Source organism: Pinus tabuliformis, chromosome 6, assembly GCF_031772625.1.
Source record: "Pinus tabuliformis cultivar Carrire ecotype Pingquan chromosome 6, CPIR1, whole genome shotgun sequence".
Lineage (NCBI taxonomy): Eukaryota > Viridiplantae > Streptophyta > Pinopsida > Pinales > Pinaceae > Pinus > Pinus tabuliformis.
The window spans coordinates 1,475,587,975-1,475,611,664 of NC_142292.1; the positions used below are offsets into that span (position 1 = coordinate 1,475,587,975).

A 23,690-nucleotide genomic window follows, 5' to 3' on the forward strand; every position below is an offset into this window, starting at 1 on the left:
ATACCCACACTCACTAAATGGCTACTAGAATAACAAGATGAAAGAGAGAAAAAATATGTATGATACAAATATTTATCCAAATGTGGCAAGATTTGGTTATAGAAATAGTTGGCCTTTCATGATGGCCCTAGGCTATGGTTAGCCTTCTATAATGGTCAACATCTCTTATTATTGCCACACACACAAATCACAAAATTTTATGTGCATGGATGTGGAACTTAGTGCATAAGCTTTGGCATTAGGGGTATGTGGTGTTGTTTGCACCAAATGTCAGAGGGATTTTGTAGAGTCGTGTTCACTAGATGACTATTGAAATAAAAGGTTGAAGACATGATTAAGATCTATAATATAAATATTTATACAATTTGTCAAGGATTGGTTAAAAAAATATATATAGATTTTCCATAATGATCTTCGATGACAATTGACCCTTTATAATGATTTTGGGTGATGGTTGACATGTTGTAGACATTTCCAAATGCAGATTTCCACAATTATAATTCATGATGAGAAAGTAATTTATGGAGAAAAAGAATTGAAATGCCTGACGTTTCAAGTGAACACTTTACGCATCATCGAGGACGTGAAGCAAAAAATATAGGTGAAGAGGATATGCATAGTAAATGCTAAAGTGTGCATACATGGAGGTGGAACTTAGCGCATGACCTTTGAAGTCAAGAGCATGTGGTGTTCCCCATGCCAAACGTTAAAGAGGTTTTAGAGTGTTGCTAATCATGAGTTCAACTCTCTTCTATTCCCTTGGGACGAGGCCCTGTAATCAAGGTCAACAATTTATCCAGTTTACCATCCACGAAATGTGGGGAAGTATTAAGGGGTTTCCCATGCTTTCATATATCTTCTTTTCGCTAGTGGAATTCACAAATAAAAATATGGGTGAATAGGGAGAGAGACATAACCTTTATATATGCATAGTAAATGCTAAAGTGTGCTTACATGGAGGTGGAAGTTAGGGCATGGCCTTTGAAGTCAAGAGCATGTGGTGTTCCCCATGCCAAAAGTTAAAGAGGTTTTAGAGTGTCGCATATCTCTCTTTCTATATATATAATATGTGTGTGTGTGTGTTGCTAATCATGGGTTCGACTCTCTTATATTCCCTTGGGGCGAGGCCCTGTAATCAAGGTCGATAGTTTACCCAGTTTACCATCCACGAAATGTGGGGAAGTATTGAGGAGTTTCCCATTCTTTCATATATATATATACATATGGTTTTTTTCTTTTTTGCTAGTGGAATTCACAAATTAGGTTCTCTCTATCTCTCTCTGATTTGTGAATTCCACTAATAAAAAGAAAAAAACCACACACACACACACTCTCATTCTTTTCTTTTGACTAGTGGAATCAACGATTAGGGCGGTCTCTTACTCGCATGACAGGGGCCAATTTCATTTGTCACCATTATAATGACTAGGTGTACCACAATTGCCCCTAACATGGATAGAGGTAAGTCAAAGTTTGAACCAAGAACCTCATAATATTAACATAACATGCTTTTCCAAGTGATATACACTCTACACTCCAAGTGATCTTTTACTAGATGAATATTCAGAGGTCCAAGAGAAAAAACAAGATGCATGATACAAAAACAAATGTACCAATACTTAATTAGAGAAAAGATTGACATTCCATAACAATCTTAGGTGACAATTGTCCTTCTTTTTAATAGTATTGATTAATTGTTGACATCCCTCATTATAGCATGCACATGGGGAGGTGGTCCTTGGTTTACAAGTTTTAGAGCTAGGTGTGCATAGTTTTCTTTATACACAACACAATAGATGATTCAAAATATTGCATGATCATGTTTGCTAAATGACCATTGAAACAAAAGAAGAAGGGAGAAACAAGATATACAATACAACTATTTATACATATGTGTCAAGACTTGGTTATAAAAATGATTTGTGTTCCATATTAGTGTTAGGCAACATTTGGATTTCTATAATGGTCCTGAGAGATATCAACTAGAAACACGATATACAATACAAATTTTTATATAAATGCGTCAATACTTGGTTACAAAAATGATTCACCTTCTATCATAATGCCAGGCAACATTTTGTTTTTTATAATGATATTGAGAGCTATGGTTGAAACATTAAAGCATATGTGCGTGAGATGGAGAACTTGGTACACATAGTGTTGTTTGTGCTAAATGTTGTAGAGATTTTGGAGCTTAGCATTTCAAACCTGATTTTTCACAATATGGGCATTCTCAATATTTAGGGTCAAAAAGGTTGGTACATATAACTAAGAACACTAAAGTGGTTGATGTGATAAACACATATGACTAGATACATAAAAGGTTTGTGCTAAATCAATAATAAAAGTTGGTTGTGGTATGGTCTAGTGGTGAAGTGGCAAACCATTTTCCACCACAAGTCCATATTCAACTCTTTGGTGCATTTATGTATACACTTTCTCCAAAGTAACACTTTATAAGAGTTTCAATGCACACTGACAAAAAAAACAGGTACAGTCTTAAATAACAAAAAAAAAATCAACATAATAAAAATTCCACAATATTTGTAAAAATATAATTTAGAAAAATTTAAATATAGTTTCAAATAAAACAAAAATATTAATCAACATGATAAAATTCCACAATATTTGTAAAAATATAATATTTAAATTCATTTAACCTTTTTTTTAAACAATGAGAAAACCTATCCTAGCCAAGTCTTATTTAATTTATGAGTTATTAAAATATTTTTTGAAATTATAAATTTATTAAAAAAAAGAAGATATTGGAGGACACGTTGAGGATGTATGTGACACATCAATAGAGGAGATGGAATGAGTATCTTTCGTTGGTCGAGTTCACTTACAATAATGGTTACCATGAGTCTTTAAGGATGAGTCCGTTTGAGGCACTCTATGGGCATAGTTGTAATACTCCCATCAGTTGGAGTGACACGGTGAACATGGTGTTGATTGGACTAAATATGTTGGGAGACATGGAACAGGAAATGCAGGTAATCAAGAAGAATCTAAATGCGACACAAGACATACAAAAATGTTATGAAAATCAAAACAGATTGTTTAAGGAGTTTCAGGTTGGGGAATAGGTGTACTTGCACATCAAGCCAAAGAAAAGCTCTTTGCGGATTGGATCGTGTGCCAAGCTGGCACCTCGATTTTGTGGACCTTTCAAGATACTTGAAAGGATCAGACCATTAGCCTATCGACTTGCACTACCTCTGATAGTGAAAGTCCATGATGTTTTCCATGTGTCATTGCTTAAGAAGTATGTTAAAGATGTTGATCATGTGATTAACTGGTCTGTGTTGCAAGTAGAGTTAGAAGGAGAATTCCAGCCAAACCGTAGTGTATATTGCAGAGAAGGACACTCATGCTCTGGAACTGAGCATGTTAAAGTGCATTGGAAGCACTTTGGGCCCGATGAAGCTACATGGGAGATGGTGGATCAGATGCGGGCTATGTATCCTTCTCTATTTGTTGGTTGAGCAAATGTTTTTGGTATATGTTTAGTATATGTACATATGTATATGGATGTAAATACCACCATTAAATGTGCTATAAAGCTCCAATAAGCAGTATGAGTGTCATATCATTATGGTTATCATGTAGTTATGTTGTCATGTTAGTTTGCTTCTCAACAGGTTGATCATTGTAAATATTGCATCGAGCTAATTTATAAAGCTCCATAGGCTGTATGTTTTGCTTTCAGTAGTCTTGTTGGTTGCAGGTGTCATTGAACATAGAGGACGATGTTTCCCCAAGGGGAGGGTTCTGTAACAACCCTCGTGAAAATTCCAAGTAATAAAAGTTAATAAAGGTAAAATAATAACCACCATTATGGGACACTTATTCGAAGTTGAATGTTGGGCAAAACATCCTAGTGTGGGTGTTCATTTGGTTTATTATGGTTAAGGAAATTGACAAAGGCAATGGCTTTGGAAAGACAAAATGACATTAATTAGCATTTTATTTATGAAAACAAAGGAAATTAGGAGAAAAGGAAGGTGAAAGGTCATAAGTTGCATGTGAAGAGGAAAGTGAAGGAAAATAATGGAAAATGAAGAAAATAGAGGCCTCATTATTAAAAAGGTTTATGAGGATCAATTCATATATTTTGGTCAGTTCAGTTTTGGAACTCTCTCTCTATTCTCTCTCTCTCACTCTTGGACACTTAGAGTTTTCTTGGAGCACTTCAACATTGAATTAAGAAAGACAAAGAAGGCAAGAGGAAGCAAAGATCAAGCAAGGAAGAGCAGGATCTAGCAATTACAATGAGATTATTTGTAGGTATCGATTTGCATGGGTGATTTCCTTGCTGATTTAGCATGCATGGTTATGCATGTGTGTTCTTGGTTCTCTCGCTGTCTTTGGCATGGGTTTTGCTAGGTGTGACAATGTTTTTCATCATAGCCTTGCCATTTTCGGATAGCCATGGTGTGGTGGATTCTTTTGTATGTGGTTGAGCTGGATTGCCGGATGGACTTGAAGTCGAGTGGGGTGGTATCAAGATTATTCATAAGGCCTAGGAATCCTGGGATGGGATACACTATAAAGCCTGAATGTGAACACATCGATTGAGCCTAGGAATCCCTTGATTGGTAATGACGGGATACACGGTAAAGCTGAGTGGTGAGTACCCTTGATTGGGCCCGAGAATCCCAGGATGGGATACACAGTAAATCCTAGAGGGTGGAGACCTCATAGGCATAGGAATCCCTTGACCGATAATGGCAGGATACACAATAAAGCTGAGAGGTTGGGACAGACAAATTCCTCACGGTATAAGTGGAGAGATCCGGTGGCATCTATACTTGTTTTTGGCCTAGTGATCCGGTGAGGATTGCGGTATAGTATTGTATGTTTATTGTTTATGGCCTAGTGATCCGGTGGGGATTGCAGTAAAGCCTGGTTCTATTGTTGAGGGTGAGGTGGTGTAGCCTCAAAAAGTCTTGGTTGATTTTGGTGATAATTCCCACATTCATGCTTGGAATATGACACAGGGGTGTTTGATTGAAGAGAGACTTGGCTCAGCTCTACGGTCAGGTGGAATGTGGTAGTCCCATACTCGTTTTTTTTGAATTCATTAATAAGAACTATTTCTCCTTGGTATTTTATGAGCAAATGTACTGGTTCATATGAGACATTTATGGCTGATGTATCCTCGATATTTTGTTGGTATATGCTGGTTATGAGCATGTTTTATGGCAATGATGATGTATGACTCTCATCATGTTTTGATCTGTAAATGAATGTACAATGAATATATGACCTAATAGATGATAATGCAACTAATGTGATAACACATCAATGCTTCTTAGCGATTCTCAGATAAGCATGAGACCCCTATGCTCAAATCTGTTGCTATGACCTGTAGAAGGCATATTTGTGACATGTTTGATGAAATGCCTGTCATGGCTAGTAGGGGTCCAGTCAAGTCTTTGTTCAAGTATTTGCATTTGTATCATTGTTTCGATGTTACTTTTCATTTCTTAAAGTTTCATGGAGTTACGGGCAGTGGCATGAGTCTTGGCCCTGAAAAAGTGGCACATAATCTGGGGTTGCAAGCTCAAAACTAGTTGAAAAAGACCCCAGTCACTTGTATGCCCATGCTGTGAGAGCGACTGGAGGGCTCCAATCACATGCATGCCCATGTCATGGGAGCGATTAAGGATCTAGAGCAGTGAAGTGTCAAGTTGTTGAATCACCTGAAAGGGTTAGTTGGTTCCTGTAGGTTATGTGGTATGTGCAAAAGGTCAGATTGGTTGTGTTGTGTAAGTTCCACTTCTTTAAGGCGACCTAGGAGGTTGAATCAGATTGTAGTAGCCTCTCGTCACATGTTTACCCTAGCGGACCAATTAACTTGGGTAAATGTGGGAGGAAGGTGTTACATTTGTTTGTGTTGAATGTTCTAGAGATTTTAAACCTTAGCATTTCAAACCTGATTTTTCGTAATATGGGCATTCTCAATATTTAGGGTCAAAAAGGTTGGTACATATAACTAACAACACCAAAGTGGTTGATGTGATCAACACATATGAGTAGATACATAAAATGTTTGTGCTAAATCAATAATAAAAGTTGGTTGTGGTATGGTATAATGGTGAAGTGGCAAAACATTTTCCACCACAAGTTCATATTAAACTCTTTGGCGCATTTATGTATACACTTTCTCCAAAGTAACACTTTATAAGAGTTTCAATGCACTGACAAAAAAAAGTTTGGTACAGTCCTAAATAACAAAAAAAAGAATCAACAAAATAAAAATTCCACAATATTTGCAAAAATATAATTTAGAAAAAATTAAATATTGTTTCAAATAAAAAAGATACAAATCAACATAATAAAATTCCATAGTATTTATGAAAATATGATTTTTAAATTCATTTAACTTTTGTTAAACAGTGAGAAAACTATGATTCTAAATAATGAAAAAAAACAAATCAACATAATAAAAATTCCACAATATTTATAAAAAGACATAATTTAGAAAAAAATAAATATAGTTTAAAAAAAAGATACAAATCAACATAGGAGGCTATGCTTAAACTATTTAGCATGCAAAGCTAGATCTGTTTCTTCAACTTGTCCTACGATGAGTCACACTGGTTGGTTCAAAACGACAAATGTCTCTCTATGTGATTTACGCCGAAGTTTACTTATAAATAATAAAATTCCATAGTATTGTGAAAATATGATTTTTAAATTCATTTAATTTTTTTTAAACAGTAAGAAAACCTATCATAATTAAATTAAGTACGGTTCTAAATAACCAAAAAAATAAATCAATATAATAAAAATTCCACAATATTTATAAAAATATAATTTAGAAAAAATTAAATATAATTTCAAATAAAAAAAATACTAATCAAAATATAAAATTCCACAATATTTCTGAAAATATGGTTTTTAAATTCAATTATTTTTTTAAACAGTGAGAAAACCTACCCTAACTAGTTTTATTTAACTTAAGTATTAGTTATTAATTTTTTGAAAATATAAATTTATTTAAAAAGGGCACATGGTAGGAATTCACGTTAGAAGAGTCCAAACCCTCAAAGTCCCCATTCTTCACCTAATGAAAACCCTTGCCTTCCCCACCACGTTCACACCCCCACGTATCACGACATTATCACCTAATGACGAACGAGACAGCATTCCCTACCCGGAAGTAGACGATATTCATCATTTCGCAATTTCCCGTCCCCAGACGGGACTGTCGCTTCAAACAGACAGAGGTGTCCGGTTTGACCGAATCTAGAAACCGCGAGCAGTTCGAACTTGCCGTCAGTTGCCACAGGATCAATGCATGTTCCGTCAACTGACGCCCAACGACCCCACCCTCCACCGTCAGATTGGAAAACTCATCGTTCATCCAAAGGCGGGAGAGAAGGGACAGGGAAGGCATGGGGTCGGCGGCTCGATTCCCGGGAAGTGTGAGTAGAGCCCTTCCTCCCTCCCGCTTGCCCAGCCTCTTCTCGAAGACCATCACTTAAATTGTTTTTTTTTAAAGAGTCTCGCTTGAGCACGCGGCTTCGTTTTCTCCATTAAAATAATGAGGGACGTCGCTCTCTCCAGCCCTAGCAAGTACACGGGCCTAAGAATCAGGAGCTTCGGGGGAGACGAGCCTAAGGCTCGGCCCGTCCCATGGATTGTTTCCAGGTTGTTGAAATTTTGAGCACTATTCTGACCGCTTTATCCCTTTGGACTCTCCTCGACGCTGCAGAAAAATCTCCACCAAAAGAAAGCTCAGGCCCTCTGGAAATCTCCACGACTCAACAGCAGGGAACGGCATAGCCACCAGGAGAACCGCCTTAGAAGGGCAAATCGAACGAGCCTATTTTCGACTGGTTCTTTGTCACAGAAACCCTCATTCTGTTTCTTTCGCAGGGGGATTCTGGGGTTTCCAGTTCGAATCGCTAGAGCGCAGTTTCTCGGGTTCTTTTTATCTCTTTCTTTCTTTTATTGGTTTAGAGCTGGGCTCTCGGCTCCATCGCCGGGTTCGCGCTACGCTGCTGGAGATTTATCTACCCTATTTTGTCGCGGTTGGCCGGGTCGATCTGGCGATCTGACGGATTAATTATTATTGCATTAAATGAGTAAATAAAGGAACGAATGATTGAGTAGAAAGTCGGCGATCTTCAATTGTCGATCCAAATTGAGCCTTCCTCGCCCCTTTTTTCGCTGCGAGGGTTTGTGTTCTTTTTTTTTTCTCTGGCTTGAATGCTCTACTGCCTCTGAAGCCAGGCAAAAATTCTTTTATTAGGAGGTTCCGTGATGGAATCCTACGGAAACGACATGTTTTTGTCGCAGGAAGGTTATGCCTCCATTGATTTCACGCTCCTCGACCGTCCGTCGACCAGGCAAGTATTCATAGTTTCTCTATAGACAACGTTTCTCGGCTTTGAAAGGCAAAATGCTTTTTAGACTAAATTTCAGCAAACATCATTGCATTTTATGAGTCGTCATGCCATATGCTAGTAGCTACGCCGTGATTGGACTTTCAACCTCTCAAAGATTCTTTCCTCAATAACAAACCCTTGGATGAATATTTGTTTGGAAGGATATTCACCTCTGAATAATCTCATTGGCAGCAGAATGCAACTTTTAGGGAGCAACTATTACCACTCACTTTTACTCTACACATTTCAGAGTCCACGAGATGTTGTGATGCCACACACTCTACAAGACAACATTTGCAGGATATGTAATAGCTTGTAATTAATGTGTTTTTCCGACATGTGCAGTGTTGCGTCAGCTCCGGAATTTACGGCTCCATTGCTTCCAGGTACTGAATTTTAACTTCAAGCTCTAGCTAGATTTCTTTGGTATTTTGCCTGTCATTTTGTGTCTAAAGATTTTTTTTGTACTATAGCATTGTAATATTTATGCTTGCCTTGTTTAATAATTTTCATTATGTCAATGTCATCATAATTCACTCGATGCTTCAGCCCCATGGGAATTCAGAAGATCACGAGAATTTTGAAATTTCTAACAAATCTCGTCGGGTCTCCCTACGTTGGGATTCCACAAGCCTTTATATTATTTGCTTTTCTTCTCTCTTCAGTTTATTCTCAGTGCTAAATTGTGAAATATGTTATCTGGTTTTCTCCTATTTTGTATTCCTGGGCCCTGGCTGGACCTTGAAGCATGTCAATCATATAGCAGAAATTGATATCTATAACTCAACAGTGTATACAATTAGGGCTATTTCTGACTTGAAGCATTTAGAAGACATTTCTAATTTAGAGGCTCTTCCTGGTGACAGATTCCTCTTTTCCTTCACTTGATTTTTTGGATGGCTCTGGCATCGACTCCTTGGGTGGTGTGCTTCGCAATGCAGAAGAAGCACATTTTCATAGCCATGGAAGGTACCAGAAGAAAGAACTGCATTTATATGCAATTTCATGAACATTTTTTCAAATATATTCCTAAGTGCTTGATTTTGTTAAGTGTCTAGAAAATAAACATTTGAAAATTTCCAGGGTGACAAATGTATCTTAACTCTTTTGAGTATGGCACAACCTATGTTATGAAAGGTAGTATCATCATGTGTGACATGGGCAGGGCTACGCAAGGGTTGTTTACCTAGATGTACTAGCCTACTTTTGTGGTTTGTAGTCGGGAGCTAAATTGGGGTGCAAAGTATCACAAGTATAAATGCAAAATCTGTCATATTCTGACAGCAGCAAGCCTAGCAGTTAGAGCAGCAAGTAAGACATCTGAAATGATCCCAGTGTTCTAACTGCTGGACTTGCTTCTCTGACTTGGTCAATCTATGCATTTGAGATATTGTAATTTGCCAATAATAATCTGTTCCCTGATTGTAAACAGCTCGCTACTAATTACAAAAGTCAATTGTCTAATGTACAAATTGAAAGGAAAGTATGGGGAGAACCACCTTTTGGGAGAGGTCTACATGAGAAAGAAAATCTCACCAGAAACTTCAGTCTGCCATGACTTTTGTTTTCCTTTGAACTCTACTTTTGGGCATTGTCTAATGAGAATGCCCAGTGTTCTTGTGCATGCCATGTATGGCCATCTTATTATGAATTAGCCATAACTGAATTTTTCATGGTTTTGATCTTCTCCGTGTCACTTTCAGGCCAGAACTCCAGAAGGACATGGATTGGAGAAAGGAAAAAGCAGTTCATGCCAGTTCTGCTAATATGTATATACAAGGAGTAAGTGTTGTGGTCTGCCCTGATTAAACAACATGATAATTTTGATGTTGATTATATTTTTATTTTTATTCTGTGTTTGTTTTAACGGTCAATCACATTAAAGGATTTTAAAGCTGACTTTTAAAGCTTCCGTCGATTTTAAATTTTCATGTTGGTGTGACATTATATTCTGTTCTACAGGGTGAAAATCCAGAACCAAAACTGTCATCATCTCAACTTCATATACCTGCCCCACAGGGTAATTTTTTTTCTGCAAAACAGTCAGGATCCGATAATCTACAAGCACAACTATCTACATCTGGCAACAGAGTAGGAGACGAAGTACATGATTTTTTTGAACAAGAGCATTTATCTCAGCAACAGTCTCAATTGGATAAAGCGAATTGGTCTGTTATGAACAATAATGCTTGGCCTGAAGACAGCCAGAACAATGAGTCCCGCCACATACAGCAGTCATCATATAACACTGAGCCTAGTAAGTAGAAAAAACATTCCTTTTAAAGCTAACAATGCCTGTGATAATGAAATATTTGATCATTCTCAAAATAATTACATATTCTCATCTGCAATGCTTTCATTCATGCCAACAGACACGCAGCCTGATGAAGGGCGACATTCATCACGCATGGCATTAGGTGTCAGAAGTCCTCAAGAAGGTCCAAACAATAATGTTATGAAAAGTGTATCAAGGAACCAATCGTTGATTTTTGACAGTCTAGTGAATGGGTCTTCAGCTGGTCATATCAGATCAAATCAGGCAAATTCAGCTGGAGATGGTGGAATGCGGAGCAAAATCAGTCAAGCACGGGAAGCTTGGCAGGGCCTGATATACAACAAGGACACATTGTTGGTCAAGGCTCGAATCACAGTAGGAACAGTTCAGAGGGGGTGGAAAATGTGGATGCTCGGGTTAACTATGATTTTCTTGGGAGCCAGCTTCTCTTGAAAGGGCAGCTTCAAGCAGGTCCACAATTCCATGGTACAAGGTTGCAACCAGGATTAGAGGAGCAGTTATGGAAACAATTTTCATACCAAAAGCATTTGCAAGAGCTGCAGAGACAGCAGCAAATTCCACAGCTAGAGCAGCATCCCGACAGCAGCAGGCTCAACAGCTAGAGCAGCAAGCAAGGCAGCCACAATCCCAGCAGTTAGGGCAGCAAGCAAGACAGGCACAAGTACAGCAGCAGGTAAGACGGCAGCAGTTCATGCAGCAAGTTCGACTACAGCAATTCCACCAGTTAGAGCATCAAGCTCGTCAGCAGCAAGCCCAGCAGTTAGAGAATCAAGCTCGCCAGCAGCAAGCCCAGCAGTTACAACAACAAGCTCGACAGCAGCAAGCCCAGCAGTTAGAGCATGCTCGACAGCAGCAAGCCCAGCAGTTAGAGCATGCTCGACAGCAGCAAGCCCAGCTCTTAGAGCAGCATGTACGACAGCAGTTGGAGCAGCATGCTCGACAACAGCAAGTGCAGCAGTTAGAACAACACTCTAGGCAACAGCAAGTTCTTGCTGGTGACAAACAAAATTTAGGGAACCAGTTTTCTCCATCACCCTATGGTTCTTCTATGCATAATGTGTCTAACTTTATGCATTCGGGTGGCTTGATGTCTCAGATGGCCATTGAAAGTCATAACCCATCACTTTTACTAGGTAATCTTCACCAGTTTAATGTTGGAAGTATGAATGGGATGTTAAATTGTTCACCCTCTCTTCCGGGTTTATCTACTGAAGCATTGTTATCCCAAGATCCATATTTAGCATGGCAGGCCATGACTATGATGGGTGCACATCTGGATCCATCTGTTTATGGCTCTTCAACTAGTACCGTGAGGGATGCAGCTGGCCAGCCACCGAACTTGTATCCCAGTTCACAGGTAGCAGTGCAAGAACTGGCAGATACAGCGAATAAGATTCCTTCAGCTGCCAATCATCAAGTAGGAAAACCAGTTGTCCGTACTCCAGTTTTAGGAGCTTCTGTGTTGGGTAATTCTCGCACAAGTTCATTAGATCCAATATCTGCTGAAAATGATGGTAAACAAAAGGCACTTAACAAATCCTTGTTTGGGCAGAGCTTTTCACAGAATTTTACACAGCCATCTGAGACTCCTCAGGGAATAAATAATTTCCCCCAAGGTACCACTATTCCAAGAAATTCCGAAGTGCAGGACTTCCATTTGAACCAGCAGCATAGAAGTTGGACTGAAGATATAGGACAGAAGGAAAACTTTCAGGAGGGACCTACCCAAGTGTTAGTTAATTCGGATGCACCTTCTGAAAGTGGGTTTTACAATTCTCAACCGAGTAGTTGGCACCCTGTACATTCTTCTCAAGTTGTAGCTACTTCTGATTCTAGGATTCAGAACACGAATGCAGGACAGTATGTGCATCAGGGTTCTTATCAAATGGGAAATGCTGATATTTTTGGCAGTCTAGCATCTAAGCCGCAGGGAAGCTGGAGTGCACTTATGCAATCAGCTGTTGCAGAGTCACCTTCTGGTGAAGCTGATCAGGATGATTGGAGTAGCCTGAGTTTACAGAAAACAGAACCAGCTTCTGGTGATTACTTACCATTGCATTCTAATCCAAAACAACAAAGCGTTTGGAGTGAACAAAATGTTCCAGTGTCAAGCTCAATGAATGGAAGACCTTTCAATCTCTTGAATAATGTAAATCCCCAGCTTGGAGTTCAGAGTGTTCAAGGTTTGCAGCAGTCTGGTTCAGAAGTAGGGGGCCACCTTGAATCAAAACTTGAAAATATCCAACATAATAATCAAATTAAATTACAGCCAGGGTCCTCCTCCCAATTTCTTCAAGAAACACCTGAGCAAGCTGGTGGATTGCAAGAACAGACTCTTTATCAACCTTCTGACAACAGTCGCAATATTCACTCTCACACTAATTTTGATGACCAGCAACAAAATTCTTGGAAAAGTCAGGATATTGAACAAGTTCCTTCTGATGGCAGGGTATCTTCCCACTATATGAATTTTGATGGGAGGCAACAATATAACTCATTAGGGGACCAAGGTAACTCTAAGTCTGAATCTGACAGAATCTTTCATCTTACGTCCAAGGAGCAGAGCTGTTGGAGCAAAAGTGAAGCACAGGGATCTGAACAGAATAATCTTTTAGTAAATGCCAACAAAGGGCATGGCAAGAATGAAAATGATAGTATCACACATTTAGAACTGGAGCAACTGGGTAGTCATGTGCAAAAAGGTGAGGATCAAACATATCATACAAGAAATGAGGTAGGCAAGGACACATCTGCGTCATTCCAACATCAAGATCCAAACATTAATTCAAGCCAGAATGGACAGATAATACAGCAGGAAGGTTTTCACATGGGTAGATTTCCTAGGAATCCTAATGCAGATAATCAGGAGAGCTATGCAGAAAGGTATGAGCAAGCAACAGAAAGCAACTATCAGTTAAATTCTAACAATGTTATTTTGGACTCTTATGCCAAAAACAGACGTGTTGGAAACACTTCGGTCTATCAGCAGGGCAATAGTTCACTAGCCTTAAATCCATTTCCCAATGTCTGTGACAGTTCTCAGAGATATACAAATGATATAAATAGATCACAATACAGTCAAAATGATTGCACAAGTGCTGGTCAGATAGCAGGCAAGGGCGATCCTAATCAGAGTGCAAAAGCTGGAAGTGATTACACTGGGAAAAGTCCTCAAAGGGAAGATGATTTGCAATCTTTAAGTAATATGAATCACTGGGGATATAGCCGTCTAAGTAAAATGAGTACTGGTTCAGGTGAAAGTTCTGGAAATGATATGCTGAGAATGCCCCCTAGGCACATGCTCCAGCAGGCAGTAGGAATGGATTCAATGAACCAGTGGCATGCAGAAAATGTTAAACAGGACTCATCTCTGGGAGGAATAGTGCACATGGATTCTCAAGGGCAAAAGGCTCCTGAACAGGCAGACCTTGTGCAGTCAAAGGTGGTTAGGACAGGCTCATTAAACAGTACTATGAACACAGGAGAGGTATTAAATTTATTCGCTGTATTTGGACTTGAAAGAAATATCTAATCTATGAATACTTTGATCCTTGTAAGAATTTCAATTTGTCAGTATTGTGCGTCCTTTTATTTCAATTGAAAATACTTCATTCTTACATTGATATCATATGCTTGATTTGTTTGTAGCCCTTTTGTAGTAAGCAGTTGTTTCTTTTGCAGGATGTTCTGAATTCAAATTTACAAACCAATTTAAGAGAACAACTGGTAGGAGGAAATCCCAAAGACTTTTCTATAGGTTATGCTTCTGCAAACTCCTCTGTATTTGACAGCCCCACAAACATATCTGGTTCAAACAAACCAGCATCTTTATCAAGGTAAGGTTTTGGTTCATGTTTTGTTATTAAGTAATTTGTCTATTTGTTGTTCCACCAGCTTTTACTGGATTTCTATACTATAATATACTGAGATGTTCAATTTCTGTTTATAAACTGTTTCTGTCCAGCCAAAACGTTCTTGACCTTCTAAGCAAGCCAGATAATCCAAATGAAAGTGACACATTAAAGCGCACTATATTTAGTGAGCAGAATGCATCTGTTGACCCCAACGAATCTTCTTCACCTGATGTTTCAGTTACTCATTTTGGTCATAACCAGTCATCAAGCCCTCTCTCTCCTCAGGGCTTTGGACTAAGACTGGCTCCACCAGCCCAACTATTGCAAAGGATGCAAAATCGATCTTTACAAGCGAGTGCATCTATGCAAACTGCAAATGTAATATTGGATAGGCAGACCCATCCATCAAAAGGAGAAAGTGCCCACAAGAGTGTAGCATTAGCAACTCATCAAGATTCTTTAACAAAGGTAGCTGATGCTGCCACAGCTGAAGGAAAAGGCTTGCAATTAACCACCTCAACAATGTCATTAAGTGTTCCTTCTGGGTCATCACCAACAAGTGTAAAAGAGAATGCTGTAAAGTTGGACAAACCACCATACTTTCCAGCCACCGATATTCATCCTTCAACTCAGTTACAATATATTCAACACCCAAATGCCACTGGACAACTTATATCAATTCCTCAATCAGCCATTCCACATGCAGTCACCCAAAGACAGGCAAACATGCAGGGTAACATGATCTCTGCTCATCAAGTTCAAGGCTCACAGGATGTAGCTGTCGCAGGGCATATAATACCAACTTGCCATTCAGCGACCCCGTCTACAGTTTCTTCTGTAAATTCTGCTATAGAAAGGGAGACTGAGATGCAGGGCTCTCTCACCCCCTCCACTCGACCTTTTAGTCAAATCAATTATCAAAATGCTTTACTTGTTCAAGACGGGCTTGGCAGAAGCCATCAGTTTATGCCTGTAAATAGCAACTTGTCTGGCCCAAGGAGTTCTGATCAGGGACTGCAAGAGTCTCAGTCAAACTCTGCACATCATCTACCAGGACCTTCTGGAAGGCCTCAGACAGCAGAGTTTTCAAAGCTGCTTACTGCTCTCAAAACTTCTTTGGCAAATCGGCATAGGATGTCAGTGGGAACTGAGAGGGTATTGCCAAATAGTTTTGATTCATTTCGACCATCAATGGGTGGACCTGGAAATAATTTACAGCCCTATATGTCAAGTTTGGATAATCAGATGAAATTTGGCATGGTAGGAAAGCCAGTAGCTCCAGTTCATGGCCAAATCATTAGACCATCTATAAGTAATTCTCAGCAGCCACCCTCTGTGGGAGAGTTGTCAAAACAAGAAAGTTCATTTCAACAGATGGTTTCTGATAGAACTGAATTGAGTGCGAGTCCTGGTCCTCAAACCTCAGCGATGGGTTTGCCAGTAGCAACAGCCACATTGCCACTTCAGACTTTTGGAGCAAGTCCTCATTTGTCTATATTACAGTCTCAAGGGCAAGATCAAAGACAATTTTTATTGTCAAAAATTCATTCAGGCACAGCTACATCTGTTGCTTCCCCCTTTCATTCAAATATTTGTGCTCATAAGCAAGAGCAAAGCAATCCCACATCTGGGCAAGATCCCCAGTCGCAAGTAAATCTCCGTGCTGCATGTCCACCTACCCAACAGCAGAGTGATTCCTGCAGTGATGATCCTGTTGAGAGCCAAGCCTCTTAACCATCTGATGCTCCTCACCATCAATATATTTCTTCTAGCAGGATGTCACCAATGACAACCATGCAGATTGATTTTGATAGACAAGCAGTGAAAAGGCTAAAGATTGCAGATGCTGGCAGTGGTGGTATTGATCCAAATCTGAAGGAAAAATCCATCGATCAAACAATGAACCCTCATTATGGGATAGGACAGTTCAAATTTGGGACTACACACAGGACAGCACAACAACAGATATCTTTGCCGGTGGATGCAAGGATGCTTCCTTTTTCTCAAGGAATCAAAGAAAGACGTGAAGAAGCCTCCAATCAAGGCATGGTTTCAGTTATGCAGAATCGGCTACAAAATCAAGGCTACAATCATAATATTTATGGATCTTCACAGTCGTCTTCAGGAGCGGGTGACAGAAATCATTTTAATCAACAATTATTGAATTCCAGATATATGCAGCTTGGGCCTCATAACAGTGAGAGACTCTTAGCCTTGCAAGTTGCTACCATGTATAAGAGATTGGGTGAATCTGGAAGGTCTGGAACTTTAAACTCTCAACAGATTCCTCTGGGGAGAAATCTTGAGCATTTGTTCCCTGGCTCAGGATTAGCACCAACAATTACCAGTCACACTCCTCAGTCAGACATAAAAGAAGTTGAATCTGCGGTAACTGTGCGAACCCCAACAGCTGTGTCATTGCCTATGATGGAGGGCCACACTGCAAATCAACATCAATACTATTTATCTAAAGCAAACATTGGAGCTTCAGTTGCAGTTCTGCCTAGTAAACGTAAGAAAGAAGTGACACGGCTCATTCCCTGGCATGTAGATATTACTCAAGCTGGAGAGCATCTTCCCACTATAAGGTTTTAAGCTACTACCTAGCAAATTCACTTCCTTTTTTGCTGTCAGTATTCTGTGACCTAGCAAATTCACTTCTTTTTAGCTGTCAGTATTCTGTGAATTTATATCAATAGTGTTCTTAACTTCTGTTTATTCCTTGTAGTTTGAAATGGTTTGTGTTTCTTTATGAAGACTATGCCAGTGTTGATGATATGGGATAAAGCTTTAATTATTGTTGACCATTTATTTTCAGCGATGCTGAGCTAGCATGGGCATCTGCAACAAACCGCTTGACAGAAAAGGTCTGGTTATTTAAGGTCTTCCTATTGCTTTTTTACCAGTAGTTAAATAATAAAAATGCATCCTTTCAAATGTGAAGACATCATATGAATATCTTTATTTTTCCTGAACCCAAATTATTCCTGTGCTGGCTGCAGGAGGAAGATGAGATTGATAACCAAGAAGAAGGGGCAGGATCAGTACCTAGAGTAAAGAGAAGGTTAAAGCTGACAACTCAGCTGATGCAGCAAATAATTCCCCCAATACCTGCTGCAGTTCTTCGTGGAAAAGCAAGTGTGGAATATGAGAATGCAGCATATACTCTTGCTAAAACAGCCTTGCGAGATGCATGCAAGTTGGCTTCCACCTCCAGTAAAGATATGGGAAAGAAAGCTGAAAACGAAAACTTGTATGTATCTAGTTGGCTTCACTTAGAATCATCATCAATCAGCTGTATAACAATTGGGGTTTTGTTAGTTCTACCTGTAGTTTTATATCCAGTCTATTGTTTTGTAATATTGTCCATCTTTGTTAAGCTGCTTTTTCTATCAGAAATATGCAAGATTTCCTTTTAACATGAAGTCTTCTAAGAAATATTATACAATTTTTTTTACAATTTTTTTACTTGCTTGCTTGAATTGTCTATCACATGGTCAAACTATATTTTTTCAGTACCAGAAGCATGTTATGAAAATCAATGAAATTCACTACTTCATTTGGCAGGGCCTTTGGGCAGCTTCAGAAACCTAAAAGGTTGAATGGGATTTCTGTTTTGAGGATAGCCGAAAGCTTCATGGATAGAGCAAAGAATTTGGAACATGAGTTCTCCAGGTAGGATTGCTGTTTGGGCAAGACCACTAGTTGTAGTGGGTTGTCAATATTTTTAGTTATTTATTAAGCTTCAGCAAAAATATCATCCTTTTTTGATTTATTATTAATTGATGGATTTGTTATTTCTACCTGCTACTCTTTCTTGAAGCTTTTGTGATAACTAGTTTGATTTTAGGATCAAACATTGGCGGTATTGCTGTAATATGTTACTTGTCTGTATTGAATCAAGAGTTTGCTGTAGAAGATCGATCCATGGGTTATATCTTGGAAATTACATGTATGGTAAAATATTTGTGCTTTGCATGTAGATCTGCAAAACAGATCAAAACTTTCTTATTTTATCTTTTCATTATAATGATCACTGTTTTTTGATTGAGTGATTATTTTTTTTAATCAAGATAGAAGTCTTGGCTCCAGGGAGTGAATTATCCAGCCTCCAAAATACACCAGGATGGCCACAGAGTATCCCTCAAATTGGAAGTTTTGTGCTGGAATTTAGTGTGGATTTTCCATTCAGGAATCATCTAGCAACTGGAATCTGAAAGTTACCACTTCTTTTTGGATATAAGATGGCCTAAGATACAACTTAGGCCTGTCACTCAATTGATTCATCATTTTTGTCATGCTATGCTGGGGGCAGTCACCTTGTTTACCAGCAGTTCTCTCTTCCTGTAGAATTGACTGCACATCTCCTTGCTTTGTCTGCTTAACTAAATGTTTTCTTTATTGTCACCATGTGTTGTGCCATCCTTCTCTGGCTTCCACTCAATAGTAGTGTAAGCTGCCCTTGATTGCCCTTTCTGCTTGTGGCAAGCTCAATTCTTGAATTGTGCCCTCTGTAGACTTGGAAATTAACAAATCAAGTCTATGTTAGTTCCATACAAACTAAAAAACAAGTTACTTATTTTCTAGAATCGTCTTGAGATAGCAGTGTTGAATTTTGAATGTTGTAGCATTCTTCACTTGCTTATAGCTGATTTTTGTTCTCTTCTCCCAAACCTCTAAGGAATCTTCAACTACTTGATCTTTTCTTCTTAACTGATTTTATGGTATTTTCTCAATGGTTCTCTTTTGGAGGAGTCTATGTATTCTACTATTTCTTCTTGTTTTCAATAATTGCGAATTGCATCTATACCCTTGGCTCTAAAGACTTAATGCTCTGACTAATGAACAATGTCTTTACAAAATTTTCAAGGGTAAATTAGATGCCTCCATTAGAACACTAGGATTCAATTCAACATGATAGGATTGCAGAGTTATAAAAAAGGAACTCTAGCATTGTACCATTCTACCAAGGTTGGGGGAATTCTTGTTTGCATGACAATGGCCTTCATTTACGAAACACACCCTCAAATTATTTCTCATGGGCTTTGTGATTGTGATCATCGCTAAGAAAGTCATATTGTGACCTTGTAATATGTTGTTACAAGGTTATCCCATATGGTTACATGAATAAACCACTATAACTATAGGTTATGACCCTTGACTCCAAGATTATATGATTTGAGCAAAAAAGGAAGGTGCCTCCTCAAGTGTCTAGCAAGTCACGATGGCCACGAAGGATTACAACAATAGACAAGATTTATAATTGCACCAAGAGGAGTGAGGTGTTCTTGTAGCTTGGTAGTGAATGCGATGTGTTATACTGTCATGTTTTATGCCTCAGTTAAAATAAAAAGAAAAAGAAATTGATGTTTGCTTAATATTAAAGAGTTAAAAAATTTGATCATTTATTTCTTTTATCCTAGGTGGATTCATCTTAAGCTTTGGGTCTTTTAAGAAGTGAGAAGTTCGCAACGAGGTTTTTTATCGCCACCCCAATGCTTAATAGATTTGCGGTTTAGATGGATCTATGTTTGTTTGGATTTATATAAAAGCATCCCTTATTCAAACTCGATATGTCCAAATTTCATGTGGGGTGATGTTAGTTTGGCACAATTGAGGTTTTATGTGATGGGCATCGTGCCAAAAGTTAATAAACATAGGAGGATGTTTATTAACTTTTGATAAAATCGGCAAGGGTCCAAAAAACCAAAAAATCGCAAAAATCGGGAAAATATCGGTGAAAATCGGCAAAACATTGGCAAAATCATGATACCATCAAAATATCAATAAAAATCGGCAAACATCGGCTAGGGATGTTATCGAGATGTTCACAACACTGCTTTGCACCCAAATTTGAAAACTGGACCATTTGCACCCTCAGCGTCATCCTCCCTTGCACCTGTGCACCTTGGCTATGTAGGTTCTTCCAAGTAAAGCATTGTTGTGCACTCGATCGAGTAGAAATTTCATGTTGTGCACTGTCTTTGCAAATTCCAAATGGGACATTCATAAGGCTTCATCTTTTGATGATTATACGCCAACAAAACGTAATGTTTTACATTAATTTTCCTTGTATACTTTGGCATGATAACTTTTGGCATGTTTATTAACGTCTCAAAACATGAATGTTCACGACAATCTTGCTTGTAACAATTTCTTGTAGTCTTCTTTCTTACTTTAAGAATCACTTCATGTTGATGTTCGCAATCCAATATGCAATGTCACAAGATTTTACTGATATCCATCATGTTGAATTGTTCTTGAATGAGTCCTTAGGGTGTTTTTGTTACAACGAACTATATGTTTTGCTATACAAGATAGTAGGTTTTCGGTGCCCTTGCAGCAAGAAACTTTATCTTCAACTAGTTAGGTATTTCCTCTAGTAGATTGTCATCCAATTGTTGTACATTTCCTTTGGAATATATACATGACAAATGATTTGGGCATACATAATGTTTCCTTATCTTGACCATGTCACGCCTCATATTGTATGACGTTCCAAATAGAGATTTTCATATGGAGATTTTTAGTTGGTATCTTGGAGCATTGCATCAACTTGGGGTGATACATTTTCATGGGGCCCTTTCTCGTCATGGCATTGAATTATTTGATATAGATCTTTGGTTAGGGGAGTTTCACTTATCCTTCGTTGGATGGTTTGCTTGTTGGTTTGGTGATCATGGAGCACATTGTCTCATCATGGTGTGGTTTTGGTGTATTTGTTTATTTTGGATGTGCTACATCTTGTTCAATGATGATGGTTCTAACTTCCCAAGGGGTTAGATGTGATGGTGTTAGGGAGGTAGATGTTTCATAACACTTGCTAGTGACTATATGTGATGATGCTTGTACTATTTGTCTCACTAGATGGTCCTCTTGTGTTGGATGTGTGGTGGGACATACTTGATGATTGTATGAGTTAGCATTTTCTATTGCCCCGTTCTCTTGTGATGTTGTTGTGGTTGGATAATATGCGTTTTTTAGTGTGTTTTGCCTTGGTGGGATTTCCCTAGGCGATAAGACTTAACATTGTAACATTAGCTAGACATCATGTGGATGGAATGTATATGATGACATTAGTATCCTTGTTGATGTAATTTTCTTAACTTTGAATTAGATGGGGGGCGTCCCTGCGGGAGTGGGGCATTGGGGGGGGGTTACTATGTTCATTTTTGATAATCAAGCTGTAAAAGGTTTGCATGAAGTATTAATCATGTCATAGTCCTTTGGTGGTGCACCTAGGATTTATTATTATGTTGTTATCATGGTAGGATTATTGCTAGGGGAGAACAACTTATTTGCTGGTTGCAACACTTGTTGGAGTGCACCCCTTCTATTGGCACCACATGTTCTTTTTAATTTAATCAATTGGTGACTATTGGGAGGTTATACTATGATGGTATTGGAGCATACATGTTGAGGTTGATTTAATAATTCAATAGTTAATTTGATCTATTTTATCTAGACTAAGGTTAATTGCTTGAGTGCTCTATTTCAGTTGGCAATTCTTCACACTTGGAGGGGTTTATTTGGAGAAGACTTAGGGCTTTGGATGGAGCACTTCTTTCTTGGGTGTAGTTGTCCAGGTTTGCATGCATTATTTTATCATGATTAGAGAGTTGACGCACTTTTACAGGATGCACCTTCATTGGTTTATATTTATGAGTGTAGCCACCTTGGCACATTTCTCTAGGTCACTTTCCTTTTGTGCACATAGTATTGGAAGCTACTTGATGGTTGTGGAAACAACACATGGTTTGGCAAATGTTATTATGGAGGCTAAACAACTTTTGCACTTCTTCCTAGGGGCACTTAGCATAGAGTTTATTCTATATTTGATGGTGATTATGGTAGTTACATGGCACCATTTTTTTACGGTGAACCTCTCTTACGTGTGCGCTCATCATTAATGCATCGATGTTTTAACTACACTTGGCATCTTTTGACCTCTATTGGAGAACACCCTCACCTCATTGACTTGGGGCATATTATTTTGTTGGAGATGTTTATGGAGTAGTTTTATTGAGGAGAATGTGGCATATTTGGAGGCCCACATACGTGTCATTTTGCATGCTCTTGCTTGGTCTTCATATTCTTGGAGCGTTATCTTGTTGGCTCGTCTTATGAGATATTTGACTTTATATTTTTGGATTCCACCACATATTTTCTTATGGATTGCTCCATTTGGTTGGCACTTTGCACATTCATCAATAAAGTTGGTTGCTTTGGGATTCACTCATTTGGTGTGGACCACTTCTACTTTTGGGATGGTTGTTAAGGAGCATTTTCCTAGGAAGATTACTTTATTGTTTTATCTCTCATGCATCTTAGAAGGCACACTTAATGAACTCTTCCATGAGAACGTTTGAACGCATCCTCCTATGTTAACATTATTTTAATATTTTTCTGCATGAATGCATCCTGGAGGGTGGACCTATAGAATGTTATTTTAGTTATCATGCCTATTTTTAGTTGTACACCCTCTCTTCGAAGGCTTTTGATGTAATTTTCTTCTTATTTTGGAATAAGGGGGAGTTCACTTGAAGAGGCTACTGTCCACATAGCTTGATCTGGTTGATCATGGATTGAGGAGGGCTCTAGTTACAACATTTTTATATTATTTCTTTGACTTGCCATGGAGTTGGTGGAAAATATTTTTTTTTTTTATTGTAAGAAAGAAGAAATTCCCTCTAGTAAGAGGAGCTTTCACTCCATTGTAATGGTTGTTTAGACTTCGGCTGTTGAAGAGTTTTCCTTTTTGGCTAAATCTATACATCATATGCTTGTAGCTTCATGGAAGATTGGAAGAATAATATGTAGCTTATGCAAGGCTTTCATGTGTGCAACTAATTTGTCATCTGTTGTTTATTGTTGTGCGAAATCCTTGTAACTTTTATTGGGGCCTACTAATGAAGTATTTGTCATTTGGATGGTATATTGTGAGGATACAATCCCTCTTATGCTTTTTGATGTCACGTTTCTCTTGCACCTATCAAAACTATTGGTTAGATTTAATATAGTATCACCTCTATAACTAAGTAATGAGTGGTATTTCTAGCTCTCTAAGGTTAATTTTCTATAATAATTTTTAGCAAAGTTTAAGGTTCTTTTGTGGTAAATCACCTATTATTTAAATACCTT

At 38.4% G+C, this 23,690-nt stretch overlaps 2 protein-coding genes across 2 annotated transcripts in view; both read left to right on the top strand.

Moving 5' to 3' along the window:
• Positions 1-7,566: 7,566 nt before the first annotated feature.
• Positions 7,567-11,204, top strand: LOC149264207 (uncharacterized). Its single transcript, XM_089427627.1, has 6 exons — positions 7,567-8,360; positions 8,745-8,785; positions 9,266-9,368; positions 10,103-10,181; positions 10,362-10,656; positions 10,772-11,204. The coding sequence occupies exons 1-6, from the start codon at positions 8,275-8,277 to the stop codon at positions 11,125-11,127; spliced, it is 960 nt and encodes a 319-aa protein (XP_089283753.1). The 5' UTR covers positions 7,567-8,274; the 3' UTR covers positions 11,128-11,204.
• LOC149264208 (uncharacterized) overlaps positions 11,195-23,690 on the top strand; it is a 32,446-nt gene continuing 19,950 nt past the window's right edge. The window contains 6 exon segments of the mRNA XM_089427637.1: positions 11,195-14,182; positions 14,377-14,531; positions 14,660-17,137; positions 17,368-17,416; positions 17,552-17,802; positions 18,117-18,224. Of these exon segments, the coding sequence (XP_089283763.1) occupies positions 11,195-14,182; positions 14,377-14,531; positions 14,660-17,137; positions 17,368-17,416; positions 17,552-17,802; positions 18,117-18,224 (6,029 nt within the window).